General features: G+C 41.1%; 1 protein-coding gene across 1 annotated transcript; it reads left to right on the top strand.

Moving 5' to 3' along the window:
- Positions 1-794: 794 nt before the first annotated feature.
- CA3 (carbonic anhydrase 3) lies at positions 795-10,776 on the top strand. The gene is made up of 7 exons (XM_080802602.1): positions 795-1,742; positions 2,554-2,751; positions 4,743-4,861; positions 5,705-5,797; positions 6,831-6,893; positions 8,038-8,193; positions 9,734-10,776. Exons 1-7 carry the CDS (start codon positions 1,709-1,711, stop codon positions 9,851-9,853), a joined length of 783 nt encoding a protein of 260 aa, XP_080658728.1. The 5' UTR covers positions 795-1,708; the 3' UTR covers positions 9,854-10,776.
- The last annotated feature ends 2,325 nt before the right edge of the window (positions 10,777-13,101 follow it).

The raw sequence follows: 13,101 nt of genomic DNA, 5'->3' as shown, positions 1-13,101 counted from the left end.
CAAACTGTAGCACCACACTATTGCAGTAAAGCAAAATTGACCGCAGAGTTCCCAAATCTGCAGGCTTTCTGATCCACCACTGACATATTTGAGCTCAGAGTCTAAGGGCATTTGCTTTGCTGTTTGCTTGGATTTTCCAAACGATCTCAGTTGATTCCACATTGTTATTGTGTGGATCAAATGATCCTTGCTCACAAAAATACGCTGGGGAATGACTCCCTTGGCGTCCAGGTTATGAGTGTGGTCAGTCATTCCACATGCCTTGGGGATGAGCTATCTTTACCATGATGAGAGATTTCCTTTTCAAGTTTAGTAATCTCCAAGTACAAAATACTAGCATCAATAAAAGTCAAAGTAATTAAGGAAATGTATATTGCAACCTCGTTCAAGATAGCACTGAAATTGGGCTTATGTCTCTTTGCTGTCTTTTTTATGAATAAAATTATTATTAACCTAGAACAAAGAAGAAATTTACAACATACTCTTATTAGAGTTATAAAGATCTACTACACGGACTTCTTCAATGTAAACCATAACAACATTTAAAAATATATCTCTGACATGTGCACATTGGATATGCCAGTTCTGTTCTCCTTTTGCATGGGTCATCGTATTGTAAAACAACTTGAGTGGGGAGAAAAAAAATACAAAACAATTCTGGAAGTCTTTCCTCTTCCTTTTCTTCTAATCTCTCATTATGTCTTGGGGAACGAGGTCCTGCATTTTAAACACTATGACTCACTTTATGTTTGTGGCCTTCCAACACTCCAGAATAGTCTCCACTTTTTGTGAGCAGAGGTACAGCTCACACAATAGGGGTAAGTCAGTCCCAGGCTCCTGCTCTACGTCAACCTGGGATGCAGACCTCTCCTGGATTCCCGGAGCTCTCCTGAGAGATCTAGCCCTCAGCGTCCTGCAGACCAAAGGAATCCGCTAGGCTGGGAAATGCTGCCTGGCGCAGTTCCAAGAACAGGATATTGCCAATCTCTTTAAGGATAGCGGAGTTCTAGAACTTGCCCTCCCGGCCTCTTTCTTCCCATCCTCTGCCCCTGAGATTTTACAAGTTGCCTGCAAGGGAGTCAAACACGGGTCAGGCAAACAGACCCGTTCTTTCCAGCTACCGTAATCGGATCGCTGGAGCGAAATAAACTCGGAGAAGCGTCCAGAGACCGCAGCCAGACAACCAGCCTGCGCCTAAAGCAACTTGGAAGTGAGGCTGCAAGTGCCGCGGGGCTGCAGATTTTAGTTGGTGGCTAAGCACAGGTCGGATCCCCGATCTCCCGCAAAATCAACAACGAAAAGCCTGGAAGAGGGAGGAAGGATGTAGCAAAAGTCGCCCGCATTTTTGCACGTCGGCGCCACTCGTTAGAAAGCCAGGCAGCTTCGGGAGGCGGGTGGGAGAGGTAGGAGAGCCAGGCGCCGAGGTTTGGAGAGGGTAGGGAGGGGGTGGGGGCCTCCTTCCGCCCATCTCCCCGCCACCCCCCCCCCCAAGGCCCGACAGCTGTCTAGCTCTCGGAATTCATTGGCTTTCCCTACTCCGCCTCCCAAATACCACCCCAATCCAGTTTAGCCCCCCTGCCCCACCCTCGCTGACCTAATAAGGCCATGCAGTGTGTTGGGGACCTATATAAAAGGCGTGGGCTCGAAGGGAGGCTGCACGACTCGGGGGAGAGAAGTCAGCTGCGGTCCTGTGCCTACAAAGACTACCATGGCCAAGGAGTGGGGTTACGCCAGCCACAACGGTGAGTCGGAGCAGCCGCCGGCCCCAGCACCCCAGCCTTGTCCGGGATGGTGTCGGAGGATCCCCTGGAATTGCACAGAAAGCGAGCAACTCTAGGGAGTGTGTGGGAAAATATGGGCGGAGGAGTCCTTGGAAACCAAGATTTACTGAGCACTTACCAAGTGCCAGAAGCTGCTGACCCTTTTACCTTTATCTCATGTAGTTCTCCCTGGTATCAAGCCCTTATTACTTCCGCTGGAGGAAACTGAAGTGCAGAGAGAGGCTGGGTAACTTGCTCAAGATCACACTGCCTGTGACCTAGAAGTCAGACCACCCGAGGTCCAGTTCTGATTGTCCCTTATTCCAGGATACTGGGCAAGCACTTCACCTCTCTGAACCTGGTGTCAGTTTAAGAACCCTTGCTCTGCCTGCTGGTTTCTGCCTAACCCACAGTTTAAAAAAAAAAAAAAAGAATAAATAAAAAATAGGAGTGTGCTATGAAAACCATATGTGGTCAGGTTATTTCTTCCAGCTGTATGGTGGAAGATAGCATTGGTAAAACGTGTGACGAAGTGCATTTCAAAAATTAGCCTTCGAGGTTGTATTCTTGAGCAAGCAGGGGGAATACGCTTAGTTAACTATAATTTCTAGGTACACTATTAAGGAAACAATGAAAAGGTATTAAATGCTAAGCCTTGTCTTGCCCAAACTGAAAACCAGGACCTTTGCATAATCACTGACTAGCCTCTGTGTATTTTGCTGATTTAGTCGATTAGAAAGAGGGCTTGGAATGTGCCACCAAATGAATCAGTCCCGTCAACTTGATTTCCTAGGTCCTGACCACTGGCATGAACTTTATCCCATTGCCAAGGGAGACAACCAGTCACCCATCGAACTGCACACTAAAGACATCAAGCATGACCCTTCTCTGCTGCCCTGGTCAGCGTCTTATGATCCTGGCTCTTGCAAGAGCATCTTGAACAATGGGAAGACCTGCAGGGTTGTGTTTGATGATACCTTCGATAGGTCAAGTAAGTATGACACTTAGGTAGAGGCACAGGGACATTTTCGATGCCTGTATTGGCAAAAATGAGGTTGATGACATAGTAATAATTAGTGAGAAGAGGTGATGGCAATGAGTCTAAATGAATGTCCTTTTGGATGGCCTACACCTGAGGTTTCTGAACACAGTCTGGAGAGCAAGGCTCCCATTCCCATTGTGTGGCAGAGATTCCATTCTACAAAGCCAGGAACCCAGCAAAGGAACAAAGAAGACACTTTCTTCCCCTGGGATGTGGGTGGGGGCCAATCCAGGGGAAAAAACGAGGTCATTATATGAGTCAAGGACATTGTCTTCAAGACTACAGTGGGGTTCATCTGATTAATCCTTTTGGTGAGTGTTTTTGAAGTGTTCCTGACAATTTCGTGAGTAGTGATTTCTGTGCCATGAAAAGGAAAAGTCACCATGTTTAAAAAACTCTTTACTTACACTATTAAGAAAATCAATGAAATTAAAGCAGTACTTAGAAATACTTTATTTCAAAGTAAATGAGGTAGGAAAGAATCTACCTTTAATATTTTGGTGCTTGATGTACAATAATACTTTTTCTTATAACCACATTTGTAAAAAAGTTAAAATTATTCTTATCGATATACATAAATAAATATTCTCAATAATGTTATAGTAGAGAGCAATAGTGTCATAATTCCTACCTGCTAGGAGGCTCCAAGTAATGAGTACTATAGAAATTTTATTTTCTTAAACGATAATTTCATATTGCTGTTACTTTTTTCCCGTTCTCCATTTAAATCAGTTCCATTCTGAAGGATAAATGACAAAATTAAACAGTACCTATTTCATAGAGCCTCATGAGAATACCATTTTTGTAAGCAGAAATGAGGAAATATTGACCATTCCAAATGAGTTATCCTAATCAGTTGGACTCATATGACCAGAAAGTAACTGTTCTAGTGTTTGCACCAGAAAAATGCTGTGAATCAGACCACTTAACTTCTACATGACTAAGCTCACCCAAGTCTAGCTCTGTTGTTTTAGATTTATATTATGGGCTTTCGGGTTGCCATTTCAGCACCAAGAGTTGGTCAATCTTTTCTGGAATAGCTATTCTGAATTCCGTTTTGATCTAGTTTATGTTGCTAAATCTTGATTTGGGGTGGGGGATGCGTAATTTCCAATGTCCTGCAGAAAATATTTGAACCTCTAAATCACTCCCCAGGTGAATGAAGTGAGATCAAAGTAATGTGATGTGGTGAAGTATTTGGACAACAAACTCAAACATTAATGCTACTAAGAATTACCTCGTTTGGCTGTCCACATTTATTGATCGCTTGGGAAATGTCTAAATTTTCCTTTTTACCTCATTCCAACAGACACAGTTCAAGTTAGAAGTGAATGAAAGCTCTTGCTTGTAGTCTTAAAGAAAAGTGGAGCTGGAGGCATGATATGGAGAAGGAATTCACATTTGCACCGTGATTGGTGTGCTGGGCAGTGTGATGAAGACTTTAAAGTCCTTAATCTCATTTAATCCTCACGGCAGCTCTGAAAGGTTGATATTATTATCACCTTCAACAGAGCTGCAAAAACAGGTTCAGAGAAGTTTAGCAACTTGCCTGAGATCACACAATTAGCTAGGATTTGAACCCGCATCCCTCTGGCTCTCAGCCCTCACGTTCTTCCCACCACTCCACACAACAGACTCATTTGTTGACTGTCTGCATCCTTATTGCCCCTCTTTTGTTTGAACTTCTGTTGTCATGTTAAATTGACATTTTAAGCATAATAAAACAAGCAAAGAAAACAAGACAGAAAAGAGATGTCCTTTATTCCGACATATCCCAAGACTTTGTGGGAAAGAGACCAGTGTGCTTGAGAACCCTATCATCTACCCAGCAGACTGACCACCTTTGCCCATCGAACCTCGGCTCTAAGAGCATGTGTTTAAGGTAGGAGTCTGTAAACGAAGCACGAGTTCACTGTTGACCTAGCGTCTCTGAATCGCAGTGCTGAGGGGCGGTCCTCTCACTGGACCCTACCGGCTTCGCCAGTTCCATCTTCACTGGGGCTCCTCTGATGATCACGGCTCTGAGCACACCGTGGATGGAGTCAAGTATGCCGCAGAGGTAGGAGCAACTGTCTCCCAAAGTGAAAACTGAGAAGTGAAAAATAACAACAAAGTAGCATCCACTTCAAGCCCGGGGTTGTGAAAAGAGCTGTAGTACTTTTAGCATGAGCTGAAACTGCCGAACATTCTAGCCTAGACGGTTAAGAGGGTGTAGGTGAGTTAGTATCATGCATGAAAATTTTCAAGGTTATATTAAGAAATTGGATAGCGGGTACGCCTGGGTGGCTCAATGGTTTAAGCATCTGCCTTCAGCTCAGGTCATGATCTCAGGGGCCTGGGATGGAGTCCTGCAACGTGCTCCCTGCTCAGTGGGAAGTCCGCTTCTCCCTCTACCTCTGCCCCTCTCCCTGCTTGTGCTCTCTCTTTCTCTCTCTGACAAAAAAATAAAATCCTAAAAAAAAAACAACTGGATAACGGTTTAATAATTTAAAAAAAAAAGGCCAAGGTCTTGACTAGAAGAGAAAAGATAAGGATAGCTAGCATTTATGAAGTGCTTACAGATATTAACTCATTTGATCCTCTCAGCAACTCTATGAGACCGGTTATACAAACAGGCACAGAAAAGTTACATAACAAAGTTACAGAATTAGTTTAAGTTCAACTTTCAATCATTGCTTATTACAGTGTTCTAGATCTACTTATAATAACTTTATACACTTTTTATTTAAACCACTAAAATTTTGAGCAAAATGTTGCATGTTGATATTTCAAATTCCATTGACTTCCTTTGAGAATGTCTGGCAACGACAGAATTGTAAAGTTATTGGTTTACTGTGAATACTTTTACACTTATTTTCTGACTCTAGAAATTTACCTCATAACCTGCATTCTATGGTTTCAGCTTCATTTGGTTCACTGGAATCCAAAGTATAACACCTTCGGAGAAGCTCTGAAGCAACCTGATGGGATAGCTGTGGTTGGCATTTTTCTGAAGGTGAGGTAAAAACTAACCATCTTTTTCTTTCAAAATTTAGTTCTTTATTGATGGTTAGGAAAGCATGTGTTTCGCCTCCTTCCTTTTATTTAAAAGGGAGAGAGGAATGAATTTCATTATTCATTCAACTGACAAGACATTTCTGGTAAGATCAGCTCAAAATATTTAGCTCTCCCTTAAAAGTGTCCTTTTTGCCATACTCCAGTCCCCCTAACACTTCTAAATTCTCTCCAGAATGAGTGTGTGGGCGTGTGGAGCGGCAATGGAGACAGAGCCTTTGGAAAGAGCTTATTGTGGTAGTGGGGAGGGCAAAGTCAGCCTTGTTGCATGATCCTTTCCTGTTACCCTACTTTAGTTGCACTGGAAACCAGAAAAGCTGATGTTGGAAACTGCTGGGATGCCAAGTCCCTGGCTGGACATCCCCTCAGCTCAGGGCGGCTACCACTCACATGATCCCAGGCTAACATAGCGCACGGAATGCGTGTGTTGTTGGGCCAGCTTTGGTTTAAAGGGGACTTAGTGTCATTAACACATGAATTTGGTGGTAACACAATCTAGATTTTAAGCCAGAGGTGAAAATCTAGCTTCTTTCTTTTTGAATGACCTAATTTGTTTTATGTCCTGAACTCTTTGGTTAATTTTCAGTGATTGAATGCAACACAACAGGAAGTGGAGTGGGTCTGCACTCCAGACTGGACAATAAATTTAGTTTTGCATACATCGAGTCCATCCTAGCTTGAATTCTGTAAAAAAAAAAAAAAGGATGATGGGAGAGAAGATCAAGGACATGGAAATAAATCAACATATAATTTTGTGGTTTTGCACTTCAGAGGCCTGGAGTCTAAATTTAGTTCAGAAAATATATACCCTAAAATCTTGGGGGAGAAATAAACTTATGTTTTGTTTAGTACAAGATATTCTGGCAGATTTGTAAACACTAGTTGCAGATGGATGGATCAAAGTTAGTTTTCAAGACAGTCATAAATTATGAAGAAGGGCAAGATATAATTATTGGTTTTTGATTTTCTTACAGATAGGACGCGAGAAAGGCGAGTTCCAGCTGTTCCTTGATGCACTGGACAAAGTTAAGACAAAGGTAAAAATAAATAATGTTCCCTCCTAGAACATAAAACAGGGTACGTCAAATTTTCATTATTACATTTTCTTTCTTTTTTTTTTTTAAAGACTTTATTGATTTATTTCTCAGAGAAAGAGAGTGCACAAGCAGGGAGAGTAGCAGGCAGAGGGAGAAACAGCCTCCCTGCTGAGCGGGCCGCCCCATGGGGGGCTCCATCCCGGAACCCTGGGATCATGACCTGAGCCAAAGGCAGATCATCGATGACTGAGCCACCCACATGCCCCTATTATTACATTTTCAAGTGTATTTTTTATATCTGTTACTATGTCTGATGAATATACTAAGCCTATGTCCACAAACAAATGCTATTATATTTGTATGGTTTGTAATTTTTAGTGCAATTTTACATATATCAGCTTATTAAATTCCCAGTCTGTCAGATAATGACTTTCTTACTGAAGTGAATGCAAGAGAAGTTGAATGTTCACCCCCCTTGTCCCCCAACACACATACATACTTGCAGAAGTACTAAACATTTGGGTCCTGGTGCTGCCCTTTCTCTCTGGGGTGATACCTGCATACTTTAAATCTTAACAGTAGATTCTTCTAATTAACTGATTCCTTTTAATTGCCTTTGGAACTATTCTAATCAAATGCTATTAAGTTTTACCACCAAAGTATTCTGAGTATAATATTCAAGTGAGCCTGTTGTTTTTTTTTTTTTTAATCATTGAGTACCTAAGCATTAACTTATATGAAACGTTTCTGTTACAGTTAGATGTGAGTTTTCTTCTTTTTCTTGAGAAGTGAGGAATTGTAGTTCTACTGACAGATAATGGGGAATAAAATGTTACATTGACTGTGCCAAAGTCAAAATATAAACTGGCTTCCCCCTTTAACTTTTATTTCTGAAAGGCATGAACTTTATTTAATAGTTCCATTTTCTTGTGGTGCCTGGGTGGCTCAGTTGGTGAATCATTCCATTCTTGATCTCAGCTCAAGTCTTGGTCTCAGGGTCCTGAGTTCAACCCCCAAATTAAAAAAAAAAAAAAATCTGTTTTGTTTATTGCATTTGATATCCATCCTCACAAAATGGCAAGACCATTGGGGTGGGCGGTGTGGGTGCACCTACTCATCGTGCCTGTGCCCTGTCCTCCCCCAGGGCAAGGAGGCGCCCTTCACACATTTTGACCCATCGTGCCTGTTCCCTGCCTGCCGGGACTACTGGACCTACCACGGCTCCTTCACCACGCCGCCCTGTGAGGAGTGCATTGTGTGGCTCCTGCTGAAGGAGCCCATCACCGTGAGCTCTGACCAGGTAAGCCCCAGCTCCAGACAGAGACTTGACAACATGCAAATGTGCATCGCTGAATGGCTGTATAAGATATATATGGAAAATGCACAGCTGCTAAAAGCATGCTTACAGACCAGCTCTATGACCAGGCATTTCAGAGTTTGCTTTGATTAATTACAGTTTGCTCAACTTTCTAAAACTTGGCTTCCAAAAGTACCAGGATAAACACAGATCATTTAAAGGTGGTTGGGATGCTGAACAATGGCTGAGTTTATGCTCTGGAAACACTTAAGGGTTTACATTATTAATATGAATTAGCCTTTGTTAATTTGGAGCTCCCTCAACTACTAAGTACTGGTTAGAAGATTGTAAATACAGGCCTGGGGAGCAGGATACTAACGGAAGGGATTTAACATCTTTGTGAGAGGTATGCGATTTTTTCAGTTCTATAGATATGTAAGTTGTGGCTCAGAAAGGTTAAGTAGTTTGTCCATGATCACACAGCCAAGTGTAGGAGCTGAGATTCCAGTGTCTGTCTGCTTCCAATACCTCTTGACATCTTTGCTCAGGACTTCCTTCTTAGTGTTCATCTAAAGAATGTCCTTGCAACATTTATCAAAGAGACTTTCAAGGAAAGTCTGGGAGAAAATATGGAGAAGAACAGATTAAAGCAAGTGCACAGCACAGAAACTCACACCGTAGATCATGAATGTCTACTTTAATGGTAAAGTCAGTTTTCTAGTACATTTCCTTACTTAAGACAGGGTTTTCATATTTCTGCCAGTTATAGACTCAAGTATATACACAACCACTTTTATCAAAAGATCAGATTTAATGGTCAGGTTCACTTATAAACATATTTTGAAAGAGGAATGAAATTTTCTTAAGGAGAAAGCTGAAAACATTTTCATGTCAAAGTATAGTACTGATGATAACTTCCTATATTCTTTTTCCTTAAGAAAAAAAAACTTTTAAAATGTTCTTAAAATTTTAAATATAGTATGACTAATCTCTTTCTGTCTTTTAAAAAAAGAGACTCCATAAACTTATACAACGAAGGCAATTAAGCTTATCAATTATGCCGATATTGTCATCCCCTCCTACATAAAGCATATACTTCATACTGACCCGTCAAATTGAAATAATTGCTTCAGAATTCAGGAGGAAACACTTGGACAGAGGGCATAGTGATCCTATATCAAACGAAGAAAAGTACAGAAAAAGTTTCTATTTCACAGGAACTCGTTACCAGATAACTCTGGACCAACAGACTTCGTGGTTTGTTTGTTTTGTTTTAAAACTCAGAATTTTTTTTTTAACTTTTAAAAGATTTTATTTATTTATTTGAGAGAGACAGAGATAGGGAGGGAGAGCACAAGCTGGGAGGAGAGGGAAAAGCAGGCTCCCCACTGAGCTGGGATGGGGGTCATGAACTGAGCTGAAGGCAGACGATTAACTGAGCCACCCAGGTGCCCCAAAAAGCCAGAAATTTCTAGCTGTCACGTACCGAATGCGTCCAGCTGGTCTGAGTGTCATGCTGACAGTCTTCCCTTGCCCCTTGCAGATGGCAAAGCTGCGAAGCCTCTTCTCCAGCGCTGAGAACGAGCCCCCAGTGCCCCTGGTGGGGAACTGGCGCCCTCCACAGCCCATCAAGGGCAGGGTGGTGAGAGCCTCCTTCAAATGAGGCCTCTGGAGCTTGCCCCCTTCAGGAAAGGAAACCCGCCATTGGAGAGCTCGGTTCCTTGTCTCCTCTTGGTGCTCCTTCCTCCAAGTATATTTCAGCTTTCCACACCACGCAATGAATGCCAGAGTGTAATAACCGAGAAACCAAGGTTACTTTTGACAAGACGTAATATGAAAACATTTGGCCTTTGTAATAATCACCTGTCCTACAAAAGAAGCGTTGTTAGTAAGGTTTCAAAGAAGAAACAGGTGGGAGAGTAAAGATATAGAAAAATGGGTATTGGGCACCATTTTTTTGTCTTCTTAAATTTCACAGAACTTCAGTTTTACTATTTTCATATTCTGAGTTGTCCCTCTTAAAGAAATAATGAAAACTTCTGTATGTAGGAGTGGATGTGAATGAAGATCATACAGCAATTAAACGTAAGCCAGAAGTTAAAGTGACTATGCACCCCAAGCAAAGAAATGATGCCTTTTAACCCTTAAATAAAACCAACAAGTGGTCTGTTATTTATTACAACTCTAAGTACTGTAGGGATTATCTTGTTTTGATTATCAATTAAAGGAAAACACATTCAACCAGAGGAGTTTAAAACATTTGATCCGGTGTTTGAATTTCTTCTTCATAAGGATGGCTGACTTTATCCTAACATTTTTCTTTTCCTGAAGGAGGGCCATTTATTTTTAATTTTACTACTTTTTTCTTTGCATGCTTATTAATATAAAAATTGCCTCTGATATCTTTCTAATTTGAGGGTGGGATAATAATTCGTGGAACACGAAGGAGTGAGTGACTGCACTTGAAGTGAAAGCAGTTGTACTGATCATCAAAACTAATAAAGACGTGAATGAGAAAATCGTGTTGTGTTTTTCAGTGAAGAAAATGGTCGTGAGTGACAGACACGGAGTAAAACTAAGAATGGCAAAATTTGTAAGTTTGTTTTTATAACCGAAGGGTGTTGATAACAGACTCAGGTTCTGATTTTAATCGAATGTTACATTTCTCACAGAACAGCTAACAATCAGTGAGGGGCCCTTGGAGAAAATCACAGACCAGAAGAGGAATGGGTGGCCATGTATTTGAGAGTGTGGACTAGTTTCCGGAAGTCTCAAAGTTGGGTTTAGGAATCTGGGGTCCATACCATGGTTGCTACTTAAGGGCATGGAATCAAGTCAGCCTGTAGCTTTAACGTCTTTATTTTTCTAAATGTGCATTGGATAACACTAGTCTAATACTACAAAACCCCATACGTTGAGACCTTCAAAACATTTAATATGTTTAGACATGAAGTCTAATCTTGCAGTTAGTGGCTTTGACATGTATTCCATCACAAGACTGGCCAGTATGTTAACTTACTAGAAAATGACAGCAGTGATTTCATTACTCTGAGGAATGAAAATGGTATTGGGTCAGGAGAGTCCTGTGATGCTGGAAGTGAAGTCAGGTGACAAAGCCCTAGGAGACTCAAGTTATTTAATAGATTACCACTTGGGTGAAGTAAAACCAGGTTGGTCAGTGCGAAATGGGTGTGTTAATTAAATCCCTTGAAATTAGGAGGTGTGGAGCTTTCATCAATTAGTGGTAATACACAAGCTGATTCTCTCAGGGTACTTACTTAGTAATGCTTAAAGCACCAGAAAAATGCATCCAAAACGTATTCTGTGTAGGAGAGGAACATATAACTTAATACCAGCTACAGTGGTCCTTATTCAAGAGTGCAGGCTAAACAAGGCTTGAACTGTTTTGGGAGAAAATGTCCAATCAGGAGAGGCTATCTCCCTCGACCATGAGTTCCATGAGGGCATAGATGTGAGTCTTATAAACTATTCCCCTTATTGCCTAGTAGTGAGTCTGGCACTTAGTAAGCACTCAGTAAATATGTGGTAAATAGATGATGTGATGGACACCGATGACCCCAGGACAAATACTCATCGTCTTGAACAACCAATTACTCTGCATAATTAAGACTAGTACTGGATTTTGTTCATCTTACTAGTTTAGACCTCCTTGGGAAATGTTCTCTTCAGCTTCAGATGACAGCTTTGAGTCATTGTCAAAGCTCACAATTATCACCCAACTTAAAACTTCCAATTTCTCCCTGCACTCACAATGCCGAGTCATTATACATGCTCATTAGAATATTGAAACCACACGTGTGTCCTTATTTAGTGGAGGGATCATCTTCACGATCATGCATAAGATTCCAGACAATTGCACTTGCGGCATACACAGCCTACACGTGTGTAGGAGACGTGGCTAGGAGCCATGCTGGACGTGTTTCAGCATCTGCCAAATTTTATTCTTTAGAACATAATCATCGTAGACGTTTTTAAACTTGAACACAGAACAGAAACTAACTTGAATTAAGTATGTCGGAATATTCAGATAGCTATATCCTTAAAAGTCTATGAATGGCACATAATCAATAAGAATTCACTAAATATAGGGCACTGTTAGATTTGAGAGTGCAAGTATATTATAATCCTACCCCTTCAATGGGGAGGCAATATACTTATGAAAAAGTAAATATTCATGACTACTGACCCAAAACTCTTTATGTGCCCTCAGTGAATATTTATGTAGATGAATGGGAAGTATTCTACATAGGGTATGTGGGTTTCAGCATCCAAGTGTACTCATTTATGTAATCAAATAAATAGGGTGAAACTGATCAGCTATTAACTGGTTTGGATACATGTAAAAATTTGCCACCAAACGAAATTGTTTTAAAAAGAAATACATAGAGGCCAAAACCACATCAGAGACTGCGTATAAATTAATTAGACTTTAGTTTCTCTTCTAAGGTCTTCTTATTCAATAGTAAAGGGGAATTCTAGAGATACACAAAAATATTATTTTATTAGAGGAAGAACAAGTGAGAAGAGATAAGAAAAAAAATGAAAACTGGGGCATCTGGGGTGCTGTGGGCTAAGCCTCACACTCTTGCTTTCGGTTCAGGTCCTGATCTCAGGGTGGTGGGACCAAGCCCTGCACGAGTCCCGGCTCAGGCTGAGCCGCTGAGTGTGGAGTCTGAGCTTCTCTTTCCCTTTCCCCCTCTGCCGCTGCCCCAACTCACTCTTTCTAAAATAAGGAAATAAATCTTTTAAGAAAAAGAGAAAACTATTAAAAAATGAGAACTCTAAAATGTTTCAGATTTAATGTATGAAAATTTAATGATTTTTAAATACTATCCCTAAGCTAGCACTTACAGATATAAAATGAAAATGAGAAGGCAAAATCATGTTTGT

This window comes from Martes martes (assembly GCF_963455335.1).
Source record: "Martes martes genome assembly, chromosome: 4".
In the NCBI taxonomy this organism is placed as follows: Eukaryota; Metazoa; Chordata; class Mammalia; order Carnivora; family Mustelidae; genus Martes; species Martes martes.
This window is presented reverse-complemented; position numbering and strand designations above follow the sequence as displayed.